This window comes from Callionymus lyra, chromosome 5, assembly GCF_982586985.1.
Source record: "Callionymus lyra chromosome 5, fCalLyr1.hap1.1, whole genome shotgun sequence".
Lineage (NCBI taxonomy): Eukaryota > Metazoa > Chordata > Actinopteri > Syngnathiformes > Callionymidae > Callionymus > Callionymus lyra.
This window is the reverse complement of record NC_141822.1, coordinates 18,849,878-18,864,253: the sequence shown is the minus strand read 5'-3', so window position 1 is coordinate 18,864,253 and position 14,376 is coordinate 18,849,878. Positions and strand designations below refer to the sequence as shown.

General features: G+C 38.4%; 1 protein-coding gene across 6 annotated transcripts in view; it reads right to left on the bottom strand.

Moving 5' to 3' along the window:
- nsmfa (NMDA receptor synaptonuclear signaling and neuronal migration factor a) overlaps positions 1–14,376 on the bottom strand; it is a 50,558-nt gene that overhangs the window by 8,140 nt on the left and 28,042 nt on the right. For 2 of the 6 annotated variants that reach the window (XM_087791346.1, XM_087791345.1), the window contains 7 exons: positions 8,169–8,221; positions 7,546–7,629; positions 2,578–2,708; positions 2,418–2,501; positions 1,660–1,693; positions 866–936; positions 710–789 (listed from right to left, as the gene is read on the bottom strand). In XM_087791346.1, coding sequence (XP_087647472.1) covers positions 710–789; positions 866–936; positions 1,660–1,693; positions 2,418–2,501; positions 2,578–2,708; positions 7,546–7,629; positions 8,169–8,199 — 515 coding nt within the window. In that variant the 5' untranslated portion in view covers positions 8,200–8,221. Of the gene's footprint in view, positions 1–709; positions 790–865; positions 937–1,659; positions 1,694–2,417; positions 2,502–2,577; positions 2,709–7,545; positions 7,630–8,168; positions 8,222–14,376 lie in introns of those variants that run through there. The other 4 variants (XM_087791347.1, XM_087791348.1, XR_015711332.1 and 1 more) reach the window with 3 other exon arrangements.

Sequence of the window (14,376 nt, the reverse complement as noted above, 5' to 3'; positions counted from 1 at the left end):
ATTAGAGAAAGAAATGAGAATTCTCTGTTGTATGGCTTATGACATGAGATTTAACCCATATAGATTCCATATTGTTTGACTCGAGTAAGAGGATTACAATATCATGAGCTTTTAAGTGTAAAAGAAAATGAACTCTTTAGTTGTGTGTTATATCCAGACAAACTTTCAAGTATTTGGTACGTAAGGAAGACAAATGTTTGTTTAAAATACTTTTGGCAGCATCTTTAAAAAGGCCAATAATAAATAATAAAACACAATCAGATGAACAACAACAGTTGAAGAGCGGACTCGTATTATATGTGATTTGAAATGGATTTGTTGACTCATCAAGAGAAGAGAAAGACATACAAAGGAAAATCAACGATGGAGGATGAAGGATGATGTTTTTTAGTGTATTCTCTACATTGGAAGATGTACACAAAATCCTTTATTTCCTCATTTTTCCCCCTAATTTCTCATATATTATATTATATATACATAACAATGATGGGGGCCATATACAGTAACATCATGGTGCAGCTGGTCCATGGCAGCACCTCCATGTTTCTGCTAGTAACTATTTCCAGATAAAAAGAAACATGGTTGCCTCAGATCTTGTTGTTTTTGTCCTCATCTGTCTGCTCCAGTGCAGCAGCGGTCGGTAACCACTCGTCGCTGATACACGACAGATGGGACTCAAGCACGGAGCAGATGCTGAGCTTCTACTCACTGGCTCATGTCTTCTTCCTTCTCCACTTTGGCAAACGTGGCCACCTTGTTCTTCAGGAGGTAAAGATGCCCCGGACCGCCCTGTGTCGTACACACACACACACACACGGTGTTTAACAAATGAATGTCAGTTGATGTGAAGGGGTTTTGAAGTCACCTGGCAGAAGATGAGCATCCTCCAGAACTTGCTTCCTCTCCTGTAGGCCGTGAGCTTCTTCTCGATCTCCTCTGTGAACAATGGAGGAAAAATGTCCGAGTCAACAAATACTCTCCCAAAAAGTCCTTATTTGAATGATTTGAGGTCAACAAACTGCACGACATGAATGTCCTTAAATGTATTTGTGTGAATTATTCATGTGTTTCTTGTCACCTGCTCAGCACGACGCCTAGATCTTCACCTGGATTTATTTTTGGTATCTCAGATCAATCCATCTTACGAATAATCGTGAACACGAGTTTGGTTTTTAACAGACCAAAACTTGGTCTAGTAAATAAATAAAGGAATATGAAATTATGATATAAATATTAAATACAAGTGGAAATATAATAAATGATAAAAATTGATGGCGTAGCTTTTTCAAATTCTAGTGTCAAATTGATCAATCACAGGGCGGGTCCAGAACAACAGAGCCATCAACCTTCTTGAAGTCGGACCGGGGTTGTCTCACCACAGTGATTAGAGGGGGAGATTTAAATGGCAGCCAACAACAGTGAAATTGCGGCTAGCTTTGTGCTATCACGTCTACCAATAATTCCATATAAATACAAAATAAAAGGCGAAGATAAACTCGAGAATAACAATGTGTATGTATTATGTTTATTGCACATAGAGAAACACCCTTAGATACTTAGACTTCAGATGAAGGGCCCTATAATGTTGGACGATGAGCAAACACACAACACAACACATTTGTTTTCGCGCTAAGGGTTAAATAAAATCATAGTACTCACCGAGAATATCATCAAAAGTTGCATGTTCGTGGTCCTGCAAACAGATTTAGAAACGCAAGTTATAAGTTGTAAATAAGTCAGTAACTAAGTTTGCAAATAACTATTACTAAGTAAAAGTTACTTGTGAAGCGCCTTTCTAGACCAGGGTCACAAGGCGCTTGAACAATCAAAAGCAAAAAAAAAATACCTACGAATTTTAAAACTCTAAAAGGCCAAGACAACATTAGACAAACACAGGAGTCCCAGAAAATCGGGGAAAATCCTGCAAGAATAAAAAGGTCTTAAGATGTTTCTTGAAGGACTCAGTAGATTAATCAAACACAGAGGGAGAGGAAGATCGTTCCAAAGCTTAAGAGCAACAGTCTGGAAGGATTTCTCTCCTCTGGTCCAGAAGCATGTTCAGGAACCATCAGTAGATTCTGATCCACAGACCTCAGAACCCGAGCTGGGGTGTAAGGCTGGATCAGATCACTGATGGAAGGTCTGACCATGAATAGTTATGACAGTAAGAACCAGAATTTTAAAGTTGATCCTGATAGAAACTGGCAGCCAGTGAAGAGTTTTAAGGATTGGATAAATGTGAGTTCTTCTACTAGAGCAGGTCAGAATTCTCAGTGCGGAGTTTTGTATTAACTGCAGGCGAGACAGATCCTTCTTGTTTAGACAAGAAAATAAACTGTTACAATAGTCTAAACGAGAAGACACAAACGCATGGAATAAAAAAAATGTATTCAAACTCATATGAATGTGTGACTCACATAGAGGATCGGGATGATGGACGGGTCATCTCGGCGGATTATTGTAGGGACGTACTCGGCCTTGGGCACTTTGGAGGAGATGAGCTGAAGGTGAGAGGAGCACAAAGATTAAACCCAGAATATTTCTGCAGTATTTTCCACCTATTCCAGGAGGCTTCACCATGATCTTAGGAGGAATGAAGTCATCTCCTTCACAGGCCAGCCTCTCCATCTCTCTCTCCTCCTCCCAGTCCAGTGAGTCCACCAGTCCACCCTCGTCCAGAGTGCCGCAGGACGTCTGCAGGTCTCCACCTGGAGGAGAAGAAAGAGAGAAAGATGGATTGCATCAGTGGCGCGAAGAAGAGAGGAGGATAGAAGTCTGAAAGTCATCAAAAAAGTTGTGGTGAGAAGGTGTGAGAAAGTGTGGAGGAGAGTGAACGCGACTACTTGGTCACGAGAGAATGACAGATGGTGGAAGCGGAGGAGAGAAGGACCGATAATTGAGATCCAGCTCCTCAGCTAACAAGGAGAGGTGTGACGACATAACAGAGGTCAGCTGAGTGGGACAGTGTGATCGTGCCTCCAGCGAGTTGGCGTGAAGTCAAACCTTCCTTTTGTGCTCACGGGCAACAGCAACACAATCTTGAGCTGAATGTTTCTATTTCTGAGTTCAGTAGCGCCTTAGACGCAGCATTTAACGGTGCCAAAGAAAGTGTTTTTGGATGTAACAGTCTGGTTCCCTTGAGGTTTCTGCGTTCAAAAACACTCATTTAAGAATTCAAAACAACGTTTTGTTGTTATGCTGAAATTTGATGTTAAAATTCTGATTTTAATATTTCATTATATAGCTTTGAAATATAAGTAATTAAATTTAACTAAGTAATAGTTACTTGTAAAGAGACTTTCTAGACCAGGGTCACAAGGCACTTGAACAATCAAAAGCAAGACACAGTTAAAAAATACCTAAAAATGTAAAAACACTCAAAGGCAAACACAGGAAGTGTCATCAGTGAAAGTTTAAAAATAATGTGAGAATCCAATAGAATAGATGCTTAACTCAAATGTATTATGTGTACGTACAAAGTACCTTTTATTTTCGTATATTATGATATCAATAGAACAACTTCATGCTGATTTTTTAAAATCAGAATGTTGGATTAAAACCTTTATGCTGCCTTTTAATCCAACAACCGATAGTGGTTTTCTTAAGAACAAAAGGCAACAAAGTCAACCAGTTCTACATATGATCATACAAATGTTAAAAGAAATTCAAAAGTAACTCACTCTATCTCTTTATTCTAATAGACTTCTTATTTGAAATGACACAAAAACATTTTAGTACAAATTGAAAATGGAAAGTTGAAAAAGGGACTGACATCATAGGTTTAATATTTACGAGTTCAACACCCTTTTTTTAAACATATTTATCTAGTCTTTCTTCAATTTGAACTGGTGGAAGTTAGTGATGTGTTGATAAAGCTTCATGAAGCAGTGTTGTTAATTCAAGAGCCCACTAGATGGCGCTCTCTGCTCAATAATACATTTGCGTTAACCATCTATTCTATTGGAATCTCACATTATTATTCTAAATCAAATATGACATGGTTTCATTTTGCTCATCACTAGTGAAAGAATAACTGTCAAATGAAAAGAGACAAATATGTTCTTGTTATATTTGTACTTCAGAGTATTATATTTTTTTGCTACCTTTAGGTATTTCACATAAAATAATGTAAAATAGCGCTCGACTACAAGAACATGCACATGACACCTGAACAAGAAATGAACACAAATACCTTTTTTTTAAATAATGTTTGAATATATAATATTTCACCTCCATATTTTACTCAATGACTCAAAACTCAGTGTTTGGCTACCAACACTGAATGAACACAGAGATGAAGAGATGGAAGGAGAGCGTGAAGACGATGAACTCGGCTGCTCCGGAGATCAAACCTTCACCTCAGAAGAGACACAGAGACGCAGCAACACTTCATTCACACACTGGCAACAGAAACGCTGCATGCGGACGTGGTGGCGGAAGAAACAGACGCTCGAACAAAAACACTAACCTGTCGGACACACATGTCAGACGACCTCCATCAACATTCAGGACGGACACGCTGTCACTCTAACAACACGCTCACAGAGAAGCACAGAGTCACAGAGGGAGACACACTGAGTCTCTGACTGATGGTCTCGATTCATGACCTGGTCTGAATGAAAACATCTAACGGCGTTTAATTCGAAAATAGAGAGCGACTTTCATGGTTATTAAAGGCTAATAACTAAATAGAAATTGAGAAAAATAAATCAAAATAGATTAGTCGTGAGTGCGAGGAGGAGATAAAGAGAGGGAAGAGGAGCAATGGGGGTTCACGAGAAGTGAAGAAGAGAGTGCAGGCAGGGTGGGACGAGTGGAGACGACTGACAGGGGTGGATTAAAAGATTAGCGGCAGGAGTGGGAGAATTAACAGAGATTGAGATGGAGGTTCTTATTGGAAATGAAAAGGAGAGACACGATTATAAATGAGTTCATCGGCTCATAAGAATGCTTTGAAGGTTCGCTTAACCCTTGTGTGAACTCAGGGTCAAGGTGACCCATTGACCCGAAATCATTGTTTGGATCCACTGTGTTGTCTCTGGGGCCAGATGATACCACAAAGACATTTGTTTTCAGGCCTTTTCATCTGGCCTTTGTTAACACTGGTGTTATCTCAGGGTCAAGTTGGGAGTATCGCAGTACGAGGAGATGAAATGTATTTAACAGGGTCAGTAATTACTACTAGTTTCATGTTGTTAAAATGATGGAGGTTTTTGAGAGTGTAAAGATGTGTGAATATGTTGAAAGTTTTGAAGGGCAACTAATGTCCAAATTCTAACTTGTTTCAAATGTTAAATTCTTCCTCTCCAAGATGCAGTAAGTCTCTCATCATGACCATGTTTTAAAGTTATTACTTTATAAAGTTCTTCCCCCGTTTGAAAATCTCAGCGAAGGTGAGGTTACGAGACGGAAGTCCATTAATAATGGCTTCACTCCTCCTGCAGCCAGCTGTAATCACGCCCTGCTTTGTTTATACAAAGAGTCCTTGGAGGTGGAGAATTCAGGAATGAATGACATGCAGTGACAAACCCTCATGCTTGACCAATCACAGCAGAGTGGGCGTGGTTATGGTCAACAAGATTTAATCTCTATAAAAAGAGTGTTTTCAGTGAGCCGGGTCTTAAGTACATTTCTAATGTAAATATGTAAATGAAGAGAGTTTTGTACAAACAGACACATACTGATGATACAATAGAGTCTAACATCTATTTAAGAGACACTTAAAACAACACATTAGTTGTACTTCGCTGACAGTTTATGATATTATTATTGGCCTTAACATGTGTTTAAATATTGAAAAATAAAATGATCATTACTTCGTGTATGGTTGTGGGTTTCCGAACGTAACCCTTACGTTAAACTGACGTCATAGTTCAGACAATAGAGTGGTTGCGGGTTAAATTCCAGCTCCAGTTGATATTGTGGCATTGTGTCCCTGAAAAACCCTAATTGCTTCTGAGGGTCGCATCGCAGCCTACTCCCATCAGTGTGTGAATTTGTGAGCGAATGGGTGAATGTGTATCGTTGTATAAAGTACTTTTGTTGCTGGAAAAACAAGGGACCACTGTAAAGGCATTTTAAGAAGAAGAACCTGTTGGATTATAGCAGATGATGCTGCCACCATTCTTCCTATAAACCCCCATAATGCAATGCAGTTAAACACTTTATGAGGCAAGATTAAATCAAAACTATATTCCCTACTTAACAGTAAAAGTAAACCCTTTTTCAAGAAAGTAATGAATCCGAATGTGTTTAAAGTGTGCAGCTCGATGAAAGTTGACCGGCTCTCCCGACTCTCTCCTGACGGGGGGGGGGGGACCCGGTTAATCTCTGTCAGACCCGCCGCTCATCTCAGTCCGAAGCACCGCTGAGTGCAAATTAATTATCCCGGCAGAGAAGTGAGAGGACATGAAGCAAATTCAAAGTGTCATTAATCTGCCCGTCAACACGAGAGGAGAGATGAGGGACGTCAGTTATTCCTGCTGGAGCTGATTGTTATCATTACACTGTTCAAAGCAATGAGTGACATCTAGTGTTCAATGATAATAATGACACTGTTTCATGAAGCTTCTTCTCATCACTGCTTTGTCTTTCCCTCTCCTTGGAATCATCATTATTACCTTCATTTCTCCCTTCTTATCCTTCTATCCTTCATCCTCTACTCTGTCTGCACCTTTTATTTTTAACTTTCATTTATGATCCCTTTCCCAATTTAATGTGTCCTTCACCCCTTCTTTTCTTACCTTCAACCTATTTTCTTACCTCTAGATTGTCTCTTTTTGTCCCTATTTAATGTATTCCATCCCTTTTTTCTCATATTTTAAATACTTTCTCCCAATTTTTCTTTCTCTTTTTTTCATTGTTTCCCTTCCTCTGCCCTATTGTCCCTTCTTCCTTCACTCCCTTTACTTCCGTCTATGGAAGAACATCAGTTACATCTGAATATTGAATGGTTTAATTAAATAAAATAATTTAATTTAATCATTTGTTTATTGAAAGGTTGAATTCGTTTTTTTAAATAATTGAATGAATTTTTTTTTTTAATCTATGATCTTTTTTTAATTTTTTTGTTTTGTTTTTGTTTGATGATGTTATTCCCATTCATTTAAATTAAGATTATAATAATTTAATACTTTTTAATTAATAGCCTTTTAAATGTACTATGGAGATGTTGTGTAATAGTGCCACTGTGATTGAGCCTATTTTTGTTCAATTAAAAAGGCCACAAATTATAAAATATTGGACTTCAAAAGTGTTTTTTTGAACTATGAGAATTAGAATATTAAACTTTATTTGTAAACAAAAAAAACATTATTTTTGAAAACGTTATAATTTTCTAATTCAACCTCTTAATATAAAAATTATTAACTTCAATTATTTCCAAAAATTAATTCAATATCCCAATAAAAAAAAAAAGGAGAAAGTTTCAACATAAGAAATTCAAACCATTCAATATCCTGATGGCCATGATACACTTCCATACTTGTCCAGTGTGTGTGTGTGTGTGCAAGTGTGTGTTCACAATGTTCCGGTCAGTACACTCACTGGCTTCGTGAGCAGGGTCAGTCTTGACTGGGGTCGGGTCACTCCAGGACCGGCTGAAACTCTTCGATCTACGTTCAGCGAATGCTAGCAAAGGCGGGGAAGAGATCGTCACACACACCTACACACCAAAAAAGCCGGAAGCCAGCTTACCCTAAACACACACACACACACACACCACAAAAAAGCCAGATGCAGCAAAATGCACAAACGTAGTGCACAGGATGTTGGTTTCTGTCTCGACACGAAAAACACACAAACGTCTTCCGTCACAGGGAGACCCACAAAGACAAGTCATTTAGCAACAACACGTTTGTGTCGCACAGCTGTAGGATAACAAGTCAAAGTTGCCTTAAAGCGTAATTACTGATCACAAAACACACAAGTGACAACACAACCATGGTTAAATACTAGTTTCCTACAAAACCTCCACCACGCATGCACCATAATTATCCAGCAACAGGCGCCTGACCTTCCCTTGAACACACACCACACTTATCCTGCACATGCAACACACACACACACTCGGAGAAAATACCCCCCCAAAAAAATACACGGATGGTGGCGAAAAATGATGGACTCAATTTGAGGCGAACATTCCCATCAAACACTGAAATGTGACTCACTCTGCGCTTTCATCCTCCTGCTGCCCACCATCCGAAGATGCTTCCGGAAGTTCCTGTGGGTAGAGGAATCAAATGGGAGGAGGGACGACGCACGGGCGGGCAGAGCGGAGACAGGAGGAGAAGGGAAGGGAGTGGGCGGGAAAAACAACAAAGAAAAAAGAAGACAAACAGAGAGAAGTAAAAAAGTGTTTAGTGTCAAACATCTTCGGCTACAGAATTAGATCATTAGAGGAGCAAGTCTGAGGGTCCACGTCTGTGCTGACGGGGGCGCTCTGAGGCTCCGAGGCTCTCTTGTCTGTGGATTTGTCTCCTGATGAATCATCGGACTTTTACAGCAGTTGGAAAAACTCACTTCTTTAGGTTTTTCTGCATCATTTACACCCCGACAAACACTGTCACCAGTCCTGTCGGACGACTTTTATTTTGAAGGAATGGACTTTTACAGTTGAATTACTTATGTTAAGATATACTTTATCCTCTTCATGTAGACAGTGCGGCAGAACACGCTGTTATTATCATAGCAGCATCAAGCTAGCAATATATAGGACTTTATTTAATGCAATAATTTTGACCTAAAACTGCATTTGAACACCAGAACATAACACAACGATTTTTTTCTTTTGATTCTGCCAAAATGTTGAAGGAGGGTCAGTTTGATTTAACACCCATTCTTCAGTTTCAAAAGGTTCAACTGCATAGATCGATCCAGAGTTTTTCATTCATTCACTTTTGGACCTGGTTTCAAAACGTTGTGACTGAAACACCGGCTCAGTGAAGACTAAAACGAATACCAAACAGAACCTGTGTGCAAATGTACGATGTATGTAAACAACGTCTAATACGTCTCCACTTGAATCTACCACATAGACTACCTGTAGTTTTAACACGAAACCTGGATTTCTAGAACAACTTTAATGGTTTCCAATGTGAGTTACATAAAGGTAATTTTAAGTACACAAAAAACAAAAATAAAATAAAAGTTTGAAAAGTAAAGAAATGTCTGGGTATTTATTATTATTATTTATCTAAACTTGATTCATTTTTGGTCCGTGTTAAAAACGAGATTTAAATGAGAAGCCAAATATGCTAAATGACAGACAGTAACAATATATGTTAATAGATAATCAGCTCGTACAGTACTCACACTCACACAACTTTTTAACTCACTGTAGAAATATAATTGAAAAGAAAACAGTGCATCATTTAGATTTTGGTGTCATTTTCTCTGAACATGATTAGAACTCGCCTGGCAAAGCCTCCTGATGCACGCCATCTCAAGCAAACACAATCTAACCCCAGAAAAAGACTGGCTAACTTTTTATTCAAGTTTCTAGACAGATTTTGTGTTATTTATTCCTTAAATTTTTTTAGAGACAATTAATATGCCTGCACAAAAAGGTGGCAACGTTTGACACCAGAAATGGACAACATAGATATCGTCCCCCTCCTCTTTTATGTGGATATTATCTTAAAGGGCAACTAATGTGTTGATTTTATTGTTTATCTAAGTAATGTCGGACCTATATATGTTGGAGTATTATTTTCATTGTTTAAGCGCTTTGTGACCCTGGTCTGGAAAAGCGCTTTATAAGAATAAATGCATTGTTACTTACTCTATTGTACTCATCAGTATGTGTCTTTTTTTTTTTTTACAAAACTCTCTTTTCATTCAAATATTTACATTAGAAAATGATCTTAAGTCCCACCCACTGCAGAAAAAATTCTGGAGATGAAATCTTGTTTACCATAACCACACCCACTCTGCTGTGATTAGTTAAACATCAAGGTTTGTCACTTCATATCACCAATCCAGGGAGTCTCCACCTCCAAGGGACTCTTTGTACAAAAAAAGTTGGTGTGAATACAGGTGGCTGGAGGAGGAGTGAAGCCATTATAATGTCATTATGGACTCCGCTCTTGTAACCTCTTGTTCGCTGGGATTTCAGACGGGGGAGAATTTTATAAAGTAAATACTTCAAAACATTGTCTTGATGATGGACTTACTGCGTCTTGAATTATTTGAAACATCAGGAGAGCTGGGTTTGCTTCACATTAGTTGCCAAATAACTACAAATTAGTCTCTGGAGGGATGTGAACACAAAAGTGTCAGTTAATTACACAGTCACATCATAATCCATCGTCTCTATTGTCACGGCAAACTTTTAAAGTAGCTTCAGTATCCGAGGCTGTCGTCTGTGAAGAGTTAATGTTGACGTGATGTCTTTTGCAGATTTACGTCCCTTCATCTTCTTCTCCTTAATGTCGTGCGAGCAGCACGCTTCAGTCCATGCTAATGACAAATAAGCTCTACACGAGGAGTTGGCGTGTCAACGTGATGTATATCCGTGATGACCCGGGTTGAAGGAGAACACTGGAAAGAAGGGAAAGTCTCCGCACTTTGTCCGGAATGATCCCTCTCAGGAAATCAATCAAAAAGCATAATTGCAGCTGCTTTCATGACAGATCTTAATTAACCAAAGTCAACATTTTTTTTTTCTTCTATTTCCAGCTGAAGCTGTCAGACAGATGGATGGTTACACTGGTGCGTCAAGTTCAGAGAAAGACAGACGGTTAATGAGATCTAGACGACAACACGGAAGAACCTGAAGACCATGCGACGGCTGAACCGTCACCATCAAACATTAGAGTCGTCATTATTTGGGGAATTTCTTATATTCATTAAAAAACCAGACTTCATGTGCTGCCTACAAAAATAAAAGTTTCCTCGTCGAACGTGTCACTCTGGCTCAGTGGCAAACAGAGTGACAGAGACACTGCAGATGGATGACACTGACATGTCAGGGAAGTTGAGATGTACTGGCAAGTGTCAGAGTCTCCATCTGCCTCTGTGTGACGGAGCATCTGGGCCTGAGTGGAACCAGCAACCTTGCTGTTGCTAAAACCTGCTGGAAGGGTTTGATCCATCAGAAGGATTCAATCCCTTAAATTCATTAAATTAAATTCGAGGCTAATGACATGACATGTGGACAATGTCGTGTCTGTGTTTTGGTCGATCTGAGGGTCCGTGAGTGAAGTGCGATCAAATGTTGTTTTCTATTTATTACTAGTTCATCTCATCTAGTTTTACTTTATGAATATTTATATTTCTCGTGCCACGTGATGCTGTTTAAATAAATCAGATTTAAATGTTTTGTTCATTACAATGGAGTATTAATTGCTGTCCCTGAAGTGCAAAAGAAATTGACAAACTCAGAACCAACATTTGTTAAAGTTTAAAAAAATATTATATATAAGAGTATTATTAGAGAGAAAAAGAGTTTGTAAACATTTTTTTTACGATTTTATAATTGTGTTTCATGAATTTGTTAATTTGTTTCCGAGTTTGTAAATTTGCTTCAGGAAAATTCTTATTTTGTTTAAGAGTTTGTCAATGTGTTTAAGGGAATTCTTTTTTTTATCCAGAGTTTGTAAATGTGTTTAAGGAAATTCTCATTTTGTTTCAGAGTTTGTAAATGTGTTTAAGAAAATACTTATTTTGTTTCAGGGTTTGTTAATGTGTTTAAGGAAATTCTTATTTTATTTCAGAGTTTGTAAATGTGTTTACTTTATATCATATTTTGTTAATTTGTTTAAGAAAACTGTAATTTAGGTTAAGACTTTGTAAATTATTTTCAGGAAATTGTAATTTAGGTCAGAGGTTGTAGTTTGAGAAAATAGTTTTTTACTTTTTTTCAGTTTATAAATTTGTTCCAGAAAATTGTAATTTAGTTTCAGAAAATGTTGTTTTGTTCCAGAGTTTGTACATTTGTTTTGCACTTTTGAGCCACTGTAGTATTTTTGCCTCTCAGACGAAATGTTTTTAACATTACGAGAATAAAGTCGTGTTTATTATGTTCATTTCGAGATTAATGTCAAATACATTAAAGCAGCACTTGGTTGTTTTTCAACCTTCATAAAGTATTTCTAGAACTTTTGTGATGATCCACTGACTAACAACTAGTTGAATGACATCTACCATGACCTGAGGTGCTCTGTGTCAGTTTCACTGCCACTATGGTCATGTTAGTAACATGTCACATGAAAATACAACGAATATTCAGAGTTCTTTATGGCACACGTCACTTCGCCCTTTATCTCTCCCTTTCATAGAAGGAAGTCGGCGGGTACTAATAAATATCCACCATATAACAGTTCATAGTATCACGCTGACACAACCAGCCACGCAAAAAACACACAATTTGTGTCAAAAGAAAATACAATGTTATGACTGAAGACCACAAATAGAAAGTTTAACTTAAATATTTAGGGTCCTACTGTGGAAAGATCAGTCACACTGAGTCACTAGTGTAGTATTGTGTCAGCTTGTGTATAAGTGAAAGTAGTTAAAGAAAGTCATAAAGAGAACATATTTACTGTTAGTGTTGTAAACACAACAACAGCAGATTTTATAGTGGTGTTAAAAGAACAATAGATTGTCATCATGTCTTGTCTCACGATTTTATTTTGAAACTTATTTTGTTTGTCTTGTCTGCTTCCTGAGTTCCACGGCGCCTGTTGCTCTGCGACAGCTGCAGCTGGTCAAACAATCACCACCTCAGCAGCAGAGCTTAAAGTCACCTCTCTTGCAGCAACAGGTGCCAGATTAAAAACCTCACGCCCTTGTATGTACGTTCTCTACACTCTCCGCTTGGATTTCTGTTCTTCCTTGTTTATTGGTGTTTTTGTCCTCCTTGTGCCTGAGCCTACTTTTTGTGGTTTTATGCAGTGTGTGTTTTTTCTAATCACCGCTTTCTTTGTCTTTTTCAGTCTGCTCGTTTTTTTTCTCCACCCAACTTCTGTTTTCCTTCGGACTATGTCAGGACACTTAAGATTTTTTTTTTATTAACTATTTGGTCTGTTTTTGGTTGTTTGCATCTGCACTTGGGTCCAGCTCTAGTAAAAAACTTAACACGTTTCATTTTAAAAAAAAAAGAAGGATTCTTGTGATGTTGTTGTGTTACTGCAGTGATTACAAAAAAAGTCAAACCATGTTTCTTGCTCTATATAATCAAACCAAAACTATGTACAATGTGCATTGAATTGTGACTTTTCATAGTCCAGAGTTTTGCAGCGATGGTTACTTTAAAATCTCCATATAACGTTTACTTAGTCAGTCCTGGTTTGTAGTTCACTCAAAGGTAACAATCTCAGTCGACTTCTTCCCAACCTGTAACAAGATATCTTATCACTGTTTTGTGTGTCTATTCTACATTGTGTTCTAAATCTTTCTGACTCTAGCGCATCACCATCTTGCTTCTTCTATAAAATGCACCACAAATCATTCGTTAAATCATCCAAGGTCACCTCCACTCTTTGAATCTCGACACTATCATCTTTCTTCCCCTCACATGATGAGTAAAGTCCCGACACGAAGCCTCCACGGTGGCTCACCTGTTCTAACAGATTTCTATTGACACGCAGCTCACACCTGCAGCCTCTCAGACCCTCTTGACAGATTAGTCTCGGTGGTAAACAAACAGAAGAGTTTCACGCAGGCCTGCAGACCACTTGGTACCGAAGGTTGACTTCTGTTGAGTCTTGCTGCCTCTCTCTCATTTTTTTTTTTACCCGCACAAATCCCCGGCAAGTCCTGCCAGGACGTGGCACAGTATTAAAAGGATGAGAGAGGGAGAATGCTGGCGTGGCGAGGGATGGCATAAACCGGGACAAGCTTTTAGCTGCAGGGTTTATTTCTGCAAGGAAGGAGACACTGTTGTAGGAACAGCAGCCTCCAGTGATTGTTCGAGCGCTGGAATTGTTTGCTTTGAGTCAAAATGATCCGTGTTGGATTTTTCTTTGTGATGTTTAACTGTTGTTGGATTTAAACGTAGACCCTGAACTGATGGTCGTGTTTACTGAAGCCGTCTTGTACACACATGTCACACCATTATTATTGTCATCCATCTAGATCAATAGTTTACGGCTCTCCTGGACTTTAGGACTTCTTCCTTCTCCCTGCTCCAGGATTTCGATTTTGTTGTTTTGTTGAAACTCATTTTGCTCCATTTATATTGAATAAAATGATGATGAACAACATCCTTGAAAGCCTCCTGTGCTAAACAACACAACTTAACACAAAGACACACTTTCATTCATCCGTATAAAACAAGTCAAGGTAGAGAAAAGACTAGAGACACATTGTTATTCTAATGCGACCAAGAGACATTTTCTCCTGCTTCATATTCCCACGAATGTATATTCATAAAAA